Here is an 18,934-nt window from a genome sequence, read left to right on the forward strand (position 1 = left end):
TGTGTGGTGTCCAGGCTGTCCTTCGAGCCCCTGTGCTGGCCAGGGCTGCTCCTGGGGGCCGGGTTCCACCCTGCAGCCCCTCTCGTGTCACCGGGCTCATCGCCTGGGTAAGAGCCAGGGAGCAGCGGCTCTGGGAAGGGCTGGGACGGAGCTTCCCAGCCGTCTGTGGTCCCCAGTGCCATGAGCGCTGCAAGTCACACCTGTACCTGCTCCAGCGAGCCCGTCCCTGCCCTGGCAGCCCCAGCTGAGGTGACCAGACATCCACACGCTGCTTTTCTCTAAACATTTATTCCAGGGAAACCCAGTGAATCGTGCCCACGCAGCCGTGCCGGCTGTGGGAGTGGGGACCCCGGGCCCAGCTGACAGGGTCCCCGCGCACTCAGGGATGCTGCCTGGGGGCCAGACTTGCACTTTAGCCATTCTTCGAATGGTGGGGACGGTCACAGGGTCACGGCCGTCCTAAAAGCTTTTTAAAAAGGAGAGGGGAGTCCCGCTCTGCGAGGGGAGGTGGCTGCCCCCCAGTCTGTGTGCTGGAGCCTGGCAGGACCCCCTTCCCGGGGGGCTCAGCCCCGTTCCCACAGGGATGCACGGAGCACTGAGCACCCTAGGACCGAGGAAAGGGATGAGCAGGCAGCTGCTGGCAGCCGGGGGCAGGCTGAGGGTGCTGGAGCTACACGGGGCTTCTTTCCCAGGTGGGTTTCCTGCGGAGAAAGCCCATGGCAGAGTTGGTCCCCGAGTCGGAAGGGGACAGGCAGCCTGGGCAGGAGCCTGGCCTGAGCCCTGACACGCTGAGCTGCAGGAATCATAGATCCCTAGGTTGGAAAAGACCTTTGAGATCAAGTCCAACCGTCCCTGCCCACTACTAAACCATCCCTGAGCACCTCATCTCCCAGTCTTTTAAACCCCTCCAGGGATGGGGAATTGACCACCTCCCTGGACAGACTCTGCCAGGGCCCGAGAACCCTTTTGGTGAAGGAATTGTCCCTGGTGTCCAATCTGAACCACCCCTAGTGCGACTTGAGGCCACCCTGGTGCGGAGAAACCTCTCAGCACCCCTCACACACACGAGCTGGCCCCACAGCAGCTCCCAGCGCTGCTCACCTGGCTGCTACTCGCTGAGCTGCAGCGCCTGGAGGTTGGCGGCGAGGCCGTCCTCTTCTGGGCTCTCGTCCTCCCAGGGGTAGCCCGTGTAGCCTCCCTGCTCCTGGCAGTACCTGAGGAACCTGTGGGCACAGCACGGGGAGGCGGGCAGGAGGTGGCAGCGCGGCCAGGTGCCCGAGAGCGATGTCTGCGACGGGGCCAGCCTCACCTCCGCCAGTGCTGGTCCTTGCTGAGCACAGCCGGGTTCCCCACCACAATCAGCAGAGCCTTGGCTCTGGTGATGGCCACGTTGAACCTCTGAAAAGAGAAGAAAAGCGAGGGCTTTGCCCTGCTTCCCCAGCCTCGTGCGGGTGCCGGCACCGAGCACTCGCAGCAGGACATGGGAGGGGAGCAGGGGGTGCTTGGGGGTCTGCTTAGGGCAGCACCAGACCTTGGGGTTCTTGAGGAAGCCCAGCCTGAAGTCCTGGTCGAGCTGTAAGTGCTCGCTGCAGCTGCGCACGGTGGAGATGAGGATGATGCGCCGTTCCTGGCCCTGGAACTCCTCCACGGAGCCCACCTGGGACACGGAGAGCAGGTGAGGGGCCGGGGGCAACCCTGGGCCGGTGGGGGGACCCTCTCTCCCCTGTGCCCTGGGCTGCACCTTCAGCAGGTGGATGTCCGGCAGCGCCCGCAGGACGGGGTCCAGGGAGGTGATGGCTTTCCGGACCTTTTCCACCTAGGGGAAGCGCACAGCACAGTCCAGCTGCCACAGAACCATCCCAGTGCCCCCCTGTCCCCATCCTCGTCCCCAGAGCCGTGTCCCACACCTGCTTCCTGTAGGGAGAGATGATGCCAACCTCCTTGGGCGAGACGGTGGGGCAGCCGCCCTTGCCCTGGCTCTGCAGCAGCTTCTTGAGGTAGTGGAGCAGCACCTCGATCTCGGACGTGTTGAAGAACGAGGGGCTCTTGGCCTCTCTCCGATCTTCCCCGCAAACCCCGTGGAAGATGATGGGGAAGCCCTGGAGGGGGAGAGCGTTGGGCTCTGCTCCCCCTGCAGCCTGGGGCTTCACCTGGGGGCCCCTTCCCTATGTCCCCCTCACTTTTTTGGGAAGCTCCTCCCAGTCACAGTACAGACTGCGGACGTCGAGCCCGTCGCTCTTGCAGGCCTTCAGCTCGCTGTCGTAGAAGAGCTCGTTGGGGATCCTGAGGATGGCCTCGTGGGACCTGGCAGAGGCAGCACACGGAGTCATGAAATGGGTTGGGGCGAAAGGGATTTGTTAAAGCCCCCCGAGTTCCGAGCCCTGCCGTCGGCAGAGATACCTCCCACTGCATCAGGGCGCTCCAAGCCCCACCCAAGGTGCACAAGGTGGGTACCACACGTCTCATCTGCTGGAGCCGGAGCCCAGGGTGCACGCCCTGATCCCGCACCCGTCCCTGCCGGCACCTTCCCCATCCCCACCTGTAGTTCCAGAGCAGTTTGGTGACAAACTGAGGGTCGTATCCATCGCTCGACTTCTTGTAGAGGGGGTTGTGCAGCATCAGCCTCTCCAGCAGTGAGGTGCCTGTGCCCAGAGAGACGCTGTGGCTCCCGGCGAGGCCGCCTGGCTCCAGCGCCGGCAGCGCTCCCAGCCCTCTCCCCGCTCACCCAAGCCGTGCTCGATGGCCAGCGGCGACCTCAGCACGGGGCCCAGCTGCTGGGGATCTCCGGCCAGCACCAGCTGCCCCCCCTTGGGGTTGGTCTTCTGGTCCATGGCGCTCAGGAGCCCTGGGCAGAGGGGGAGCTCAGCCGGGGGAATGGGGGGTCCCCACACCAAGCAGAGACACTGGTCCCCGAGGCCACTCACCCGCGATGGCCACCACGCTTTCGGTCTCCACCGCCTGGCCGCACTCGTCGATGAAGACGTGGGAGAAAAACCCTGGGGGGAAGTTGGCCGACACCAGCCTGGGGGAGAGGTGGAGGAGGCTGCCTGAGCATCCCCACCCTGCCCTGGCAGCCTTCCTCCCCCCATCCTCATCCTCCCGCAGACAAGGGGTCCTCCCATGTCCCCCTCTCCTCCCCGCTGCACCCCTGGCCCCGAGGCAGCCCCTGGATGGGCGGTGGGGATGATCTCAGCTCCTCCGACCTTCCCGCTGTCACCAGTGTGGTGATGATGATCCGATAGCAGCCCAGGTGCTTCTTGCTGGGGTACACGTAGCGGCTCTGCTTGTCGTCCCAGTTGACGCAGGGCTGAAAAACAGGCGCTGGGTGGGATCCTGGCGTCCCGGGGTCAGCAGCCCCGCGGTGCCGCGGGCGCAGGGCGGCGGGCAGGGACGTACCCTGATGTCTGCAGGCACCTCCTGGTAGTTCCTGGAGCTGGCGAGGAGCCTGTAGACGTACCGGGGGGCGAAGTCCTTGATGAGGCGCTGGCACAGCAGGTCCGCGGCGCTGTTGGAAGGGGCGCACGCCAGGATCCGGGCGTCCTTGAAGCACGTCCAGACCTGGGTGCGAGGAGAGGGCGAGGGCGCTGAGCCCCATCGTGGGGCAGGGCGGGCAGCAGTGCTTAGGGCTGGATCTGGACACCAGCCGCTCACCTGCTTGATGGCCTCCACCAGCGTGACGGTCTTGCCGGTGCCAGGGGGACCGAAGATGAGGTACGGGGCTGGCCTGGACATCCCCGTCACGATGTGCGTCACCGCCCTGCGCTGCTCCTCGTTCGCCAGCAGCTTGCGGTCGAACCATCTGTGGGAGCGGAGGCTGAGGGTGCTGGTCCCCGACCCCCACCCCGTCCCATCCCCTCCACTCACTGGGGCTGGAAGGTGTCCGTGAAGAGGGACCTTTGGCAGGAGCCAGAGGGGAAGAGGACGCTGGACAAGCCGCGCTGCATGGCCAGGGCCACCGCCCGGTGCTGCACCTGCAGCGGCAGCCGGCTGAAGGTGAAGGTCACGTCGAACCGCAGGTTGTTCACAAACCTCTTCGTCAGCCTGGGAAGGAGCAGGGTGAGCAGGGAGCGGGGATGCTCCCTCGCCCTCCTCGGCCCATACGCAGCCCTCGGGTGCCGGGGCCCTCCCAGCCCAGCTGGGGTTGGACACCACTCACTTGGAGGAGAAGCCCAGCCTGACCTTCTCGAGCTCCACGCCGTGCACGTAGCCCTTGTACTGGACGAGCGGGGAGCAGCCCCGCTCGCTGCTCAGGTGGACCAAGAGGTGATCGCCCTTCAGCACGGACGGGCGGTTCTCGGCCACTCCAGGGACCTGCGACAAACCCCCCGTGAGACGCCAGGGGAGCCCCAGCCCCTCTCCCAGTCCCTCTGCTCCTCCTACGCACGCTGAGGACCAGCAGCGCCTTGTCCTGCACCATGGCCGCGTCCTGCATGTCGTAGCGCCTGATGTCCACCTCCATCTGGATCTCCTCCAGGTGAAGCAGCAGCTGGAACTTCTGCTGGTAGTTCTCTGCCTGCAGAGGAGCCTCCAGCAGCGACCTGCAGGCAGCAGAGACGTCACCGTGCCCCAGTGACACCTTGGCCAAGGGGCGATGAAGCGCAGAGCCAGGCACGGCTGCCCCCACCCTGCAGCACTCATAGAATCATTAAGGTTGGAAAAGAACTCTAAGATCACCAATTCCAACATCAGCCCCATCCCCACCGTGCCGACTGAACCATGTGCTACGGCCACATGGTTTCTGAACCCCTGCAGGGATGGAGACTCCACCTCTGCCCCGGGCAGCCTCTGCCAGGGCTTCACCACTCTGTCGGTAAAGAAATTGTCCCCGGCACCCAATCCAAACCTCCCCTGGTGCAGCTTGAGGCCAAAACTTGAGGACTCACCGCATGGCAGACCAATTGGAGCTAGCAGCAGCGTTGGGTCCTAGCAGGATCGTGTCCTTGAGACTCTTCGGGTACTGGTAGGTGCCCAGAGGGATTTCCCTCTCCAGTTCATTTTTCTCATAGCTGGGTGGAGGGGACAGCGGTGCCGCAGGGCTGGGCTCCCCTCAGCCCTGGCAAATAGGGTGTCCCCAGCCCTGCTGTCACCAGCCGTCACGTGGGGACCATAGAACCATGGCAAGGGTTGGGTGGGAAGGGACCTCAAAGCCCACCCCGTCCCACCCCTGCAATGTGCAGGGACACCTCCCACTGGATCAGGGGCTCCAAGCCCCATCAACCTGGCCTTGAACCCCTCCAGGGATGGGGCAGCCACCCCTGCTCTGGGCAGCCTGGGCCAGGGCCTCCCAAGCTTAAAAGCAAAACATTTCTCCCTAAGATCTCATCTCAACCTCCCCTCTTGCAGCTCAAACCCATTCCTGCTCATTCTGTCCCTGCCCTCCCTGATCCAGACCCCTCCCCAGCTCTCCTAGAGCCCCTTTCAGCACTGGAAGCTGCTCTAAGGTCTCCCCAGAGCCTTCTCCTCTGATGAAGCTCTCTCCCAGGGTTCCGCACAGCCGGGTCCCAGGTTGCTGAGCCTTGTCCCAGCTGAAGCCCAAGACCCTCCGTGCGGGATGGCAGCTGGTGGCCCCGCCACATACCTGCTGGGGGGGACGCCGTCCTCGGTGACGACGGTGATGGGGCGCTGCAGGCTGGCCTGGTATGGCTGGAAAGGCGCCGAGGGGCCCAGCTCCTTGGCCAGCTGGCTCTCGGCGACGGCTGCCACGTGGCGCCCGATGCTGAAGGGCTCGTCTGGCTCCTTGGTGAACTCGAAGACCACCACGGCGGGGAAGTACCCATTGCAGGTGGCCAGGCAGCGCACCTGGATGGGGTAGGTGCCACCTGCGGGGTGGAGAGGCGAGAACAGAGTCCTGCATCCCGTCCTGCAGGGCAGGGCGCGGGGCAGGTGCGAGGCCGTACCTGGGTGCAGCAGCAGGGACTGGCCCTGCATCGCCCCTTGCTCGTCCGTGAAGGAGAGCTCCCGCGGCCGCTGGCACGGGCGGCACCGCCGCAGCATCACCGCCTCCACCCCGCAGTTCTGCACCTGCAGCGTGACCGTCACGGGCTGCCCGGGCACCACCGCGAAGCGGATGCAGCCGTCACCCTGGTCGTGTTCCGAGACGATCTGCACCCCGTGCTTCTCGCGGATGAGCTCAGCCCTGCGGGGAGGGAGGGTCAGGGTCCCCTGGCCGCCCGGGGGTCCGCGGGGCCGGCGTGGGGAGGGGGCTGCTGTACCACTTCTTGGCGCGGCTCTGGGGCGCTGGCGGGCTGGGGCTGGGCTGCTGGCCTGGGGCGTTCGCGGGCACCAACGCCGCTGCGTCCGCTCGGGGTCTCCGGTACTGGTCTGCCACCACCATGCGCCTCTTCTCCTGCGAGGAGCAGCCAGCGTCACCGCGGCCACGGGGGCTTGTTGGGCACCGGGGCAAAACCAGTCCCCGTGGGAGTCACTGCGTGGCCCCAGCCCGAGGCCACCCTCACCTTCGTGAAGTGCACCACCTGCCCGTGCACCTGCGCCTGGTGGGACACCTTCAGCGCGTACAGGATGGTGGAGAAGCTGGGCATCTTCTCATCGGTCCTGCACAGGCCAGAGAGAGGGGTTTGTGCGTGGGATGGAGCATGGCTGGGGACACGGAGAGGAGGTGAGCGGGAGGGGAGGGGGTGAGGGGCGCTCAGGGACCCCTCTCTGCCCTGGGAGAGGGGGCACTGGGGCTTTATGCTGGCCCCTTGCAGATCTTTACAGGATGCGCCAGCAACTCCACACTGTGGTACAGTTCTTGCAGCTGTGCCACGGCCCTTCCAGCTGTGCCACGGCCATTCCAGCTATGCCACAGCCATTCCAGCTGTGCCATGGCCATTCCAGCTGTGCCGCACATCGCTGACCGTGCAGTCCCTGTCCCTGCCAGGACACAAGCAGCAGTGGGGCAGGAACATGTCCCTGTTCCCAGATCTTTCAGGGGCTGAGGTGATGTAGGTGAAGTCCCCTCCAAGTCGCAACGTCTCCCCAGGCGCCTCCTCCCACACCCCGGATCGCGTCCTGCAGCCCGCGGCAGCCTGCACCCCGGCTTTGCTAATTATTGACAGAGGTGACACTGCACGAGGCCGGCGTGACCGTGTCAGCGGGGTGAGGCGGGGAGGGTGGCGAGCGGTGAGCGCCCAAGTCCTTCAGCCAGGGAACACCCAGCAGGGCTCTGGGAGATGGGGACCTTGGGGACACACAGGGCTGGTGTCCGGAGCTCCGTGCCTGGAGAGAACACGACCCCTGCATTTGAATTTACCTGGTCCTGGTGTCTCCAAGCTGCTTGGAAAGGACACGCTGTCCACCCCACCCTGGCAGGGGATGGAGGGGAGCCCCTGCAAACCCCCTGCGCCCCAACTTCTGGCTGGGGATGGCTTGGGAGCCCAGGTGAAGCCCCAACGATGCTGGGGACCAGTGATGCAGGCCAGGGGAATGGGCGATGCCGGCCAGGGACCAGCAGTTCTGGCCAGGAGAAGGGGCTGGCGAGGTGAGCAGGTTATGGTGGACAGGAAAAAGGGGGGATGCAGGCCAGGGAAAAGGGGGATGCCGGCTAGGGAAAACGGGGATGTCGGCTAGAGAAAAGGGGGATGCCGGCTAGGGAAAACGGGGATGTCGGCTAGAGAAAAGGGGGATGCCAGCTAGAGAAAAGGGGGATGCCAGCTAGGGAAAAGGGGGATGCCGGCTAGAGAAAAAGGGGGATGCCGGCTAGGGAAAAACGGGATGCCGGCTAGAGAAAAGGGGGATGCCGGCTAGGGAAAAGGAGGATGCTGGCTAGAGAAAAAGGGGGATGCCAGCTAGGGAAAAGGAGGATGCTGGCTAGAGAAAAAGGGGGATGCCAGCTAGGGAAAATGGGGATGCCAGCTAGGGAAAAGGAGGATGCCAGCTAGGGAAAAGGAGGATACCAGCTAGGGAAAAGGAGGATGCCAGCTAGAGAAAAGGGGGATGCCGGCTAGGGAAAAGGGGGATGCCGGCTAGGGAAAAGGGGGATGCCGGCTAGGGAAAAGGGGGATGCTGGCTAGGGAAAAGGGGGATGCCGGCCCGGGTGTGGCAGCGGGGTCCTCGCTCTCACCTGCCGCGGAACTCGAGGCTGTAGATGCCCCGCAGCGCATCCCGCCGGCTCTCCGTCTCCCGGCCCGTGTCCCGCAGGAACCGCACGAACTCAGCCCCGCGGCGCCGGGACTCGGCCAGGCTGAGCCGGGGCATGACGAGCCGGGACGAGCCGAGCGAGCAGCTCCGGGGCTGCTCCCACAGGGAGAAATGAAAGCGAAAGGGGCCGAGCGGAGCGGCTCCTCCTCCTGCCCCGCAGCATCGCCCAGGGACCAGAGGGGGCATCGCCCTGCAGGTGCCGCATCCCTCCCAGAAGGGCTGCATCCCCCCTAAAAGTGCCACATGCCCCCCTAGAAGGGCAGCATCCCCCCTAAAAGTGCCAGATTTTCCCTCTAGAAGGGGAGCATCCCCCTCAAACGTGTCATGTCCCTCCCCAGAAGGGCTGCATCCCCCCTTAGCAGTGCCACATCCACCCCAGAAAGAGCCACAACTCCCCCAGTGGGGCCAAACGGTGCGTGACCGGGGGCTGCGGGGCCGGGGGTCTGAGCTGGGGAGGGCACGGGGCTGGGACCTGGAGCAGGAGATGCCCAGGTGTGCTGCATCCCATGCTGAGGGGCAAGAGCTCCCATGCTGCTCTGTAAAAAGGGCAGCAGGAGCTGGTTTCTGTGTTTGCCTCTGATTTCTGGAGTTCTTGCCCTCCAGCCTCTCTAGCGAGGACAGTGATCCCTGACCAGCCTCTGTAAAACGGCTCCAGACACTGGTACTGCTTGTGGAGCAGCCTGGGTGCTGCTTTTTCACTTTCTAAGGCTGTTGGGGTAAGTTTGTTGTTCTCCCCACCTCAGCTTGGGTGCCTTTTTCTCTGCCCTGAGCACTGCTGGTGTCCTGCTGCAGTCTGGAGGTGGCTGGTGATGGACCTCATGCAGACAGCTGGAGGGCTCTGAGGGTGCAAAAGTGGGAGCTTTGCCTTTGGAATTGCTGATTGTAAGTAGTTCTGTTACATATTGCAGGTAGGACCCTGGAGCTTTAAGCTTTGGCCTTGCAAACAGGTTGGAAAGCTCTTTCCGCAGGGAGCACTGGGCTGGCGGGGACCCCAATGCTGCAGCACCGGGGCTGGGCTGGCTCTGCCTTCCCTGGCTGGTATCTAAATATTTTGAGAAGGACAAAGAGATAGAAACAGTCTTAAGGCTGGAACAAGCAGCAGTAAACTACTAACACAGAGCAGGGAGAGACTAGCCTTGAGACAGTTAAAAGCTTTGTTGTGTGTGCAGCCTTATCACGGGCCCTGCTTCAGCGCCGCATTCCTGGAATTGCTGCTGTGCTTGTCTGGATGGGACCACAGCCACAGACCACAGCGCCTCAGGTGCTCGTCCACACAACCTTTCATCTCCTCTGGGTGCTGCGAGTGGGGAGGAAACCCCTTCCACAAACACCCGCTGGCAGCAGCGCTGTCCTTGAGCCGCTCTGCACAGCCCTGCTTTGGCCAACACATCCAGCAGCTTCACCCGTACAAGAGGCTGATGTTGCAGTAGGACACAGGATAAGTGGAATAACCTTATCCACTGTTTTCCCCAGGGTGAAGCGGTTGAGAGGAAACAGTCTCAAGTTGCGCCCGGGAAGGTTTAGATTGGATATCAGAAAATCTTGCTTCACTGAAGGAGTTGTTGAGCAGAGGCTGCCCAGGGCAGTGGTGGAGCCCCCATCCCCGGAGGGGTTCAAAACCCATGTGGATGTGGTTCTGAGGGACAGGGTGTAGTGGTGGAGTTGGCAGGGTGAAGTTTACAGTTGGGACTCCAATGATCTTAAAGGTCTTTTCAAACCCAAACAACTCAATAATTTGAGTTGTGTGACAAAAACATATTTCACACGGACACCGCTACCATTTCATGGTAGTGCCGTGCAGAAACTGCAGCATGAGGCGCAGCTAGGCCCATCCTGCTCCTCCAGCCCTGTCCCTTCTGTAGGGAAACATAGCAAGATGCCCCCCAGAACCCACAGGGAGGCCTGGTGATAACCAAGCACAAAGCACAGGGTGTTCACCAGAGAGTTTTCATTTTGTCATGAACCCACATTCAGACCTAGAAAGGCACAGGTGTGCCTCTTCAACTCCCTCCAGAGAAGCTGGTAGGACTGCTAGATTTAATTTTACAGAGTTAAAAGTAACACAGAACAGGCATTTAGAGAGCAATGTGATTAATTCCAAATTCATCTTAGAGTATGACTGGTCACAAATAAGCCAAAACAGAAAGAATTTTCTCTCACTTTGGTGCAAGTTTATTTGTTTTGTACACTATCCACCCATACACCTGTGAGACAAATGCTATGAACCTGCCACAAAGCATCGAAGCACAACATACCTATTATCCTGGAGACATCTGCATTTTTAACCACCACCCAGCCTATGCTGATCTGCAGGGATTCAATGCAGGCACCTGGGGTTCTGTGAGAATGCAGATGTTGGATAACCGTATGCACACGAGGAAGGGGAGAGGAAAAACATTCACTTTTAGGGGACATGGCTCAAATCTTCAGATTTAAACAAAGTTCCGTCCCTGGAAAAGCTGGCTGTGTAGGGATTTCTGGGAAGGATCTTGTAAACTCATTTCATACAGTAAAACCTAAGCCTGCGGGCTTTTTGCTTTGTGGAGGTCAGCAATGAGGATACATGAGGACTGTCTCTTGCATTTACTACACCTCGCAGCACAGCGCCTCGCGCTCTTGGCAGACTGGACAAACTCACTGGCGTACCTGGAGCACTGTATAGGGCGAGGGGAACACTCTGTACCCGCAGCTGTATCGATAATAGGGCTTTTCCATCTAGGAAGTTTTCCAGCCAGGACAGCCACTGATTGAAAACATCCTTCTGAACCACGAATGTGGCTTAATTAAAATGATCTATTGGTAAACGCAGTCACAACAGGGAGTTTATGCGGCAGGAAACACAAAACACAAAGACAACGCTATTTGTTCCATGGTTCTCTCTCAGGCTAGAAAACCTGTTAGCTTTGAAAGCCCTAGGAAAACGCTGCGCTGGTTTAGAAACCATCTACTTGGCATAGGACCACATTTGATTTTTGCACACGAACACCTGGTAAATCGCCTTCTTTCTGCATTACGCGTTCTGCATTTCTTTGCCGATCTTGTAGCTGAGGATTTTGTTCCAGTCGATCTTGGTGCGGGTGACAGGGAGCTGCCGGCGCAGGGCTTTGAAGGTGGTGTCTGACATAGTCTGGTAGTTTTCACTGATCGCTGTCTGCAAGGGCAAGGAGACTCAGTTACAGCAGCAACAGGATACTCTGCCAAAGCACAAGTTGCTGTTACAGCCACAAAGCCCTTTCTACAAGGCAAAGGCGCGCTAGTAGCTAAATTAATAATGCAGTCACCAGTGTGCGTGCAAGGAAACTGTTTCTATTAGTGAGCATAGCAGTGTCTCCCTCAGTGTTTCCATCACTTCTCGGTCTGGAGTCTCCTTGCACACACGCTGGGACAAAGTAAAAAGCTGTCACACACGTTTCCTCTTCAGTGTTTTCAGCTGTCACAGAGTAAAACGTTTAGACTCACCCACTCCCTTTCCATGCTTGTTCCAGGCATCAATTGTAACCCTTTAAAATAACTATACAGTAAACCTGATTATTAGTTACATGTAGCTTCACAACTGTATTCTTTAAACAAATACTACAGCTTTCTTCTAAGTAATTCTTACAGCCCATATCAGATTTACTCAGAAACAGAATTGTAAGTCAGTTTTCCATGTTTCCATTAACTGTAAATGGATACTGACATGATCCTGTTGTATTTATTTAACAACTGATCTTACCTGGTACTCATTTTCTGCATTTTCTATTATCTTTATGAATTCCTTAGCTGTCTGGACATCACTCTACAAAGGAGAAAAAAAGATGTCTATATCTTTAAGGGCAACTTACAACAGTTACACAATAGATTTCTTCTAAAATGACAGGCTGAGTACAGATGGGGCGGATAACATCAGCAACAGGTTTGTAGCTGTGTTCCTCTCACTATGGATGTCTGATGATACAGGTCTCAGGACAGGGATCTGTGTTGGCAGAGCAGGTGCTCCAAACTGAACCAGGCTGCACTCTAGTGAGCAAAACTGAAGCAGCCCTTCATGGCGCAGAGGAGAGTTTTGTGGCTGTTGCTCCCCCTGCTGTGCTACTGGACTTTGTATTTCCCCCTTGCTTACTGCCCTTCCTGTTCGTTACCCTTGTACGCAGACAGAAAACACGTTCTGCCCTCTTCAACTCCCAAGATAAGCTTTCCAATAGCGACTGTACTTTAGCAACCGTTTAACTTCAAGCAATTGAGAATCTGTGTTTCCCATGTAACTCTGAATGCTACAACTTCACTGATAAGTCACCCTAAAATTCATTACTTAAAGTCAGGAGCATGTCGTCGTAGACGCGTGTGCTTCATGAGATGCTTGGGAAATCAAATAGCTGCTTTCCCATAAAAACCCCTTTTAGCATACTTACTGAAACCTGTACGGAGTCCTGGATGTCTTTATGACTAACAAGCTGGACATTGCCATCTTCATAATAATGAACCTGAGAGACAAATGCAGGTTGTCATTAACACACACTTGACAATCCCTGGAGCTCCAAATGCTACCGGAATGGCACAACAGTGCCAGTCTTCTCTGCTTACATGAAAACTAAAAGCAGATGGATTTTCTAAAAGGTTTCATTCTTTGTCAAGACTGTTCAAGATTGTGTAAATGCAGTTAATGTCTAGAACTGAGATAAGAGCCATTATAAATGAATTCATGGCGTAGGCTTTAGCCCTATCAAGTGAAGCAGACCTGGAGGCAAACAGGGTAATACTGTACAATCAGCCACAAGCTGGACTGTGGCTGAAACACCAGCTTTAAGAGTTAATTTCTTGCATTGTATAGTTTAATAGCATCTTGATTTGAGAAGGATCTTGGCTGGATTACAGTGTGTCATTCTGAGCTGGATGCATTAGCGTAGGAGAAACGCAATGCAGTCTTTCCTGTTACGGCCAGAAAAAAGGAACTTGCCTGGATCTTGAGCACTGCAGCTACTTGAGCTGTTGGTGGTGTGATGGTGAACTTCCATTCTGATCTCCAGCGACCGTTCCTAAAAACAATCAAACCAGGAACACTGCATTTGCAAAAACCTCCAACAACAAAAAGAACCAAGTGAAAAAGAGTGAGGTGTTTCTGCTGACATCTTATGGCCAAGATTATAGTGCCTTTCACAGCACTAGATTAAACTCCTGAAGCACAGCTGGATGCAATGCAGTTCAGTACAGATGCAGCTGTGCTCTGGAACATGTACAGGGGGATCTATCTAACTCTGCTCATGCCCTTCCCTCTGGGTAGGTCACTGAGCCCACTGAAGGCTTTAGGGAAACGCCATGGGGGCTGCAAGGAAAGCAGAATGAGAAGGAGAGCTTCTTGGGAAGCCCAAGACTGTTTGCCCTTCAGAATGTGCCAGAAGACACAGAAGACAGGTTGGTTTGAGGAGCAGTAAAGGAAGAAAATAGACTTAATTGAAATGGTCTTACCAGAAGTTTTTGGGCTGGAACTGGTGGCTCTCGATGCAGGCAATAATTGTCTGCTGCCCATCTATAGATTTACCATAAACCTGTGTTTTGAAAAAAGAGTTAGAAAGGCCCAGAATTGAGAAAAGCCATTCCTAATCTCTGTTCTTGGCAGTGCTGTGGGGGCTTGCTATTACGGTATCTTACTGGGAACATGCAATTACCCTGTCCCACGCCTCCCCTTGCACAAACATAACACCCCTTTTATTGTCTGCAGCTGTTAAGGTGCTTAGCAGTTGTGGCTATGACAAATAAGGTCTAACACATCTTTACCACTGTGTGCATTCCAAGGTCTCTGCACCCTCTTCGGAACTCATTATTCCGAAGTTAGCAAAACCGCGAGTGAGGATGGAGAACTCAAACAGCACTGCCTGGCACATGGAGCAAGGAACTGTCAGTGAAAGGAGGCAGATACTCAACAGTACAGAAGCCGTTGGGGTAATGGTCTTTCACGTAAGCTCTCAGTGCGCTGTCACAGGCATCTCTCCACTGCTTTAATGCTGGTTCTGTCTCCTCAGGCTGGGGGTCACTTGCTTCTTTCCTTAAATGGTCAAACTTAAAGGAAAGTTTGTTTCTTGGGTCGAAAAATCTACCATTGCCCAGGTCGCCATGTTCTGTGATTAAGACCTGTAAAAGAAGTTGCTGAAACTAAGACACACTTATGCTGCTATTGATGTGCTGTTTTGCATTTCCCCCTGCCTATTAGCGTAGATATCAATGTTTCAAGAGATTCTGTCATTGAACTGTAACATCACAAGAGCAACAGGGATGTTCAGTAACAATTTCACCTTTGGGTGGTTGCAGTGAGACCGAGTGCTGTAACTTTCCCTTTAGTAATTTCTATGGGCAGCACTCTTAAAAACATCTGCCTCCTATGTCTGGGACAGCAGAAAAGCTGCTCAGTGCTTGGCTCGGAGGACAGAAGGGACCAGGGCAGCATTCTGTCTCTGTAGGACTGGCTGCTTGCTGTCAAAAAAACCCACTGTTCTCCTGTTACAGACATTGGATTGGTACAGCCATTGATATATGATGTTTTTAGGGTAACTGAGAATGGATTAAAAATGCAGAAAATGGGGGAAAAAAAATAATATTAAGAATTCACTACTGATTGTCACTAGGAATTGTAAGCAGGCAGCAGCCTAAGGAATTGTAGGTGAGTTTTAAATAAACAGGAATCTTTAATCATCCTTTCTCCAAGCAGCATAGATCTTCACTTAGGGAACCACGAATCAGAGTTACTAGGCAGCATCAGACACTTTAAGAGAACATTTCACAACTACACTGCTTCTACAAGAACAAGAGCTTGGTGTGGGGGGAAGGAAGAGAGGCGATAACTTGTGAGTGGAATGAAATGTTTCAAGATCTCTGAGAAACCACACACTTATTGTTTTGTTGGCACAGTGTAGTGATACAAACCCAAGGTATGAAAAGATTCTTCCTACCTGATCATCGTATCCTTCTATCTTCACTGGAGTGAACTGATCCATGTTATACTGTGCAAAAGCGCTGGGAAGAATTAGAACAGGAAGTTCAGTTGTGCATGCACGTTTATTTTCACTCAAAAGTAACAATACTGTGTGATCTACAATACAGAAAACTTCAACTTGGCAACTAATGCCCATGACTGTTCCTAAAGGATTTTCCAATACTTTTTAATGACAATAGCTATAAAACTCCAGGTCTAAAGCCAGGTTTATTTAGTGATGACCAAGAAAGTAGAGTTCAAAAGCAGAGCGGCAGGCAGCCTGGGGGAACAGGAGCAAGCCCGGGCAGAACAGGAACACCCCAGCTACAATTTAGACAGCAGCAGGGATAAACAAATGAGTAGACTAATATTTACAATAATTTTCTTGTGTAAAAGTCTGCTGACTGATGCGTCACCTAACTTGAAATAAAATCTTATCATCAGAAAGCTTGCAGGCATCATCTTTAACCACCTTCTAATGGGCTTGGGCAAGTAAACAAGGTATTTTGAAAGCTCTTTCTTTGAGGGCAGTTCTTGTTCCAAGCTTTGGCTAAGGATTACTCAATATTTTGGGCTTCACTTGCTTCAACAAGATCAGACGTTCCTGCTGCTGCAGAGCTAAACTTTGTGACAGAGTGCCTTCCTGTCAGTGTTACGTGGCCTCTACAGCAAAAATTCCAGTTTAGGGCTTTTAAAGAGAATAATCTGTGCCTTTCATTATGTGTTTTGAAGGGGGCATAAGAAATGACAGAAGATTGCTCCAAATACAACAAATTGCTTGCTTTGTCATAGAATGATGGGTTTAAGAAAGCACAGGCACCTCTGATGGTAATTTGACTGGCGTTTAAAATATGAGTACTTACTGTGCAGCCCCTTCCCTGAGAAGGTTGTCGTTGTTAAGCAATAACCGGACATCTGGAGGAAAGAGTGTTCGGGGAGGTTACTGGATTGTTTGATCAAAGGCTTCTCTTTATGCATTTCATTTTCAACTGTACAAATGCAAACACTGAAATGACTAAATGACTTCTTAATGCATATGCAGTCACCGAATGACAGCATGATTTCCCCTCAATGCTTCTTAAGCTTAAAAGCCATTTATTGTGACACAGTCTGAGACTCCTACAACAGACCAAACGTGAAGGAACTACCACCAATCAGTTTTCCTTGTTTCCTCACCATTAAACACTTCGTTGAATTCTCCAGGGGGTGCATGAGTGATGAATTTCGCAGCTATACGCACCTACAAGGAAGCAGAAAAGCAATTAAAGACAAAAGATTATTTACTGAGTTCAGACATACTGCAACCTATGCTGAAGCAATTCATCAGCAAAACCAACTCTGACAGTGATGGGAAATGCCAGACTTCAGGAGAAACCTATGCATGTGTTGTCAAAATGGAAAGAATCTCACAAGAGCAGACCTTTTTCATGCACTCAAGCAAAAGAACTGCAGATATGCTTGGGGGGAAGGGCAAACTTCACATGGGCACCTGTAAAAACGTGTTTTTATTATCCCACCTCATACCAACCTTTCTAAAGAATATGAATGCTGGGCAGCTGCTCTTCTCGGGGACATTCCTAAGCAATATTTCTTCCTGATCCTTCCTAGGAACTGGAAACCCAGTGCCCAGGTATATAGAGAATAAGAAGCCAGCCAGTAAAAGTGCCACTGTAATTAGATGGTGACTTGTAGCACAACCACCCAGCCTAGGTGGGTCTGACAGATATCGCATGTGATGCAACCTGTTTTGTTATGGAAGGAGACGCTACTGCTTGCCAGCAAGCCACGTATGAAGGAGGAGAGGCTGATCCCTGCAGGGGATTGCAGCAGCCGGTGGCTTTTTTTGCCTTGATCCTCTTCTACAGCTGCCCCGGTCCCTTCTGACCCTGAGCAGCACACGCTGCCTGTGCCATTCTGTGGCATTACCTCTCTTATCCTCTTGTAGCATTGTACTGGAAACTGTGGACCAGAACACAAACTGTAAGAGTGCTGGGAATTCAAGCACATGGAAATGTGAGTGATAAAATAACTGAAAAGGCCACCTGTAAGGAAAACACCTGAGCATCTGCAGGCTTTGAAGCTGGAAAAGCAAACCCCATCCTCTCCTAAAACATAGGCTTTTCACTGGCTTTTGGGTCAATGTGTTCTCATCAATAGAAAAAATAAAAGTAACAGGAGGAACTTTCACAGTCCTCCACTTGGAAGGATGGACAAAACTAAGTCAACTCTGCCTCTCAATCAAATGTCACCACCAGCCATAAACAAAGCACTGAGTGTGGAAAGTGCTCACTTTCATGAAGTATCCCTGCAATTGAACACAAAGCATTTCAGTCCCATACTGAAATCAGGAGTGGAGTGCAGCAAACGGGCTGTGGCGTAATTAATTTTAGATGTCACACATTCTGGATTGCTGCTGGTTTTCAGAACTGACTGGTTTCAGCAGTGTCAGCACAGGGGCAGGATGTTCGTTAGCAGAGGCAGGGAAGTCGGGCTCTCTGCAGGCTCGCCTATTTCCTGGCCAAGCCCGCCGGCGCAGGTAGCTCGCAGCCCGCCAGCAGCAAGAACTTCCCTTTCTAAAATGGGGAAGGTGGCTGGGGGGGAAACTGCGCAACCCTCAGCTTAAGCTGACAAAACAGCAGCTGAATGAAATGGGTACATCACAGAGGACCTGAAACTAAAACTTATCTCAAACCTGCCTAGAGAGTAAAGAAGTGAGGCTTGGGGTGTGGAATGAATTAATTTTGGTGCTCTACTGATTTTTTTTGTTTCTTCACTTTATTCTAAAGCTCTAGTAAACTCATATGTAGCTCTGTAGAGCCACTCCACAAAGAACAAGTCTTCCCCGCATGCATTCAGAAAGAAATGCAGATTTCAGGAGAAAGCAGCAGAAGGAAAATAAACACCTAGTGACTCTCACTACTGATACAGGCTGTGGGATGAGGAGATTGAGAGCAGCCCTAAGGAAAATGTCCTGGGGTGCTCGGGATGAGAATCATAACTGGGATTGAGCAGACCAGCAAACAACCCTGGCCTGGGCTGCACCCAAAGCAGTGTGGCCAGCAGGGAGGGAGGGGATGCTGCTCCTCTGCTCCGGTGAGACCCCACCTGGAGCCCTGGGTTCAGTTGTGGAGTCCTCCACATAAGAAGGACATGGAACTGCTAGAACGGGTCCAGAAGAGGCCACAAAGATGATCAGAGGGCTGGAGTCCCTCTGCTGAGAGAGTTGGGGTTGTTCAGCCTGGAGAAGAGAAGGCTCCGGGGAGACCTTAGAGCAGCTTCCAGGACTGAAAGGGACTCCAGGAAAGCTGGAGACGGGCTCCTGATCAGGGAGGGCAGGGATAGGACGAAGGGGAAGGGGTTTGAGCTGAAAGAGGGGAGATTGAGATGAGACTTTTCGGAAGGAATATTTTCCTGTGAGGGTGGGGAGCCCCTGGCCCAGGTTGTTCACTGAAGCTGTGGCTGCCCCATCCCTGGAGGGGTTCAAGGCCAGGTTGGATGGGGCTTGGAGCCCCTGATCCAGTGGGAGGTGTCCCTGCCCAGGGCAGGGGTGGGACTGGGTAGGCTTTGAGGCCCCTTCCTACTCAAACCATTCCGTCATTCCACCCTCCAGGCTGGCCCGCCCCGGGGCCCCCTCCCCGGCCCTCTCCTGCCCGCAGAGGCGGCGATAAAGGCGACAAAGCCCCGCGGCCCCATCCCCACCTTCTCCTCGTCCGACACCCGCTCCTCGAAGTCCGCCATCTTGGCCGCGCCGGGCCCGGCCCCGCCCCGCGCGGGGGACGCCGGGAGCGCCGGAAGCGCGCGCGCCGCCATCTTAGCTGCGGGCAGAGGCCGCGCGGCCGCCATCGCGGG

At 55.2% G+C, this 18,934-nt stretch overlaps 2 protein-coding genes across 2 annotated transcripts; both read right to left on the reverse strand.

The window, feature by feature from the left end:
* Nucleotides 1–272: 272 nt before the first annotated feature.
* Nucleotides 273–8,234, reverse strand: MOV10 (Mov10 RNA helicase). The gene is made up of 22 exons (XM_069875898.1): nucleotides 8,063–8,234; nucleotides 6,456–6,552; nucleotides 6,213–6,346; nucleotides 5,898–6,136; nucleotides 5,579–5,819; nucleotides 4,884–5,006; nucleotides 4,385–4,538; nucleotides 4,157–4,311; nucleotides 3,865–4,041; nucleotides 3,652–3,799; nucleotides 3,397–3,558; nucleotides 3,204–3,307; nucleotides 2,925–3,022; nucleotides 2,726–2,845; nucleotides 2,540–2,642; nucleotides 2,181–2,304; nucleotides 1,908–2,099; nucleotides 1,742–1,816; nucleotides 1,532–1,657; nucleotides 1,310–1,398; nucleotides 1,102–1,223; nucleotides 273–701 (listed from the first exon to the last, which is right to left on the reverse strand). The coding sequence occupies exons 1-21, from the start codon at nucleotides 8,194–8,196 to the stop codon at nucleotides 1,109–1,111; spliced, it is 2,910 nt and encodes a 969-aa protein (XP_069731999.1). The 5' UTR covers nucleotides 8,197–8,234; the 3' UTR covers nucleotides 273–701; nucleotides 1,102–1,108.
* Nucleotides 8,235–10,288: 2,054 nt separating this feature from the next.
* On the reverse strand, nucleotides 10,289–18,854 carry CAPZA1 (capping actin protein of muscle Z-line subunit alpha 1). Its single transcript, XM_069876188.1, has 10 exons — nucleotides 18,785–18,854; nucleotides 16,262–16,325; nucleotides 15,949–16,000; nucleotides 15,063–15,126; nucleotides 14,041–14,247; nucleotides 13,585–13,664; nucleotides 13,076–13,154; nucleotides 12,531–12,602; nucleotides 11,855–11,917; nucleotides 10,289–11,290 (listed from the first exon to the last, which is right to left on the reverse strand). Exons 1-10 carry the CDS (start codon nucleotides 18,821–18,823, stop codon nucleotides 11,150–11,152), a joined length of 861 nt encoding a protein of 286 aa, XP_069732289.1. The 5' UTR covers nucleotides 18,824–18,854; the 3' UTR covers nucleotides 10,289–11,149.
* Nucleotides 18,855–18,934: the final 80 nt, after the last annotated feature.

This window comes from Phaenicophaeus curvirostris, chromosome 24, assembly GCF_032191515.1.
Source record: "Phaenicophaeus curvirostris isolate KB17595 chromosome 24, BPBGC_Pcur_1.0, whole genome shotgun sequence".
Classification (NCBI taxonomy): domain Eukaryota; kingdom Metazoa; phylum Chordata; class Aves; order Cuculiformes; family Cuculidae; genus Phaenicophaeus; species Phaenicophaeus curvirostris.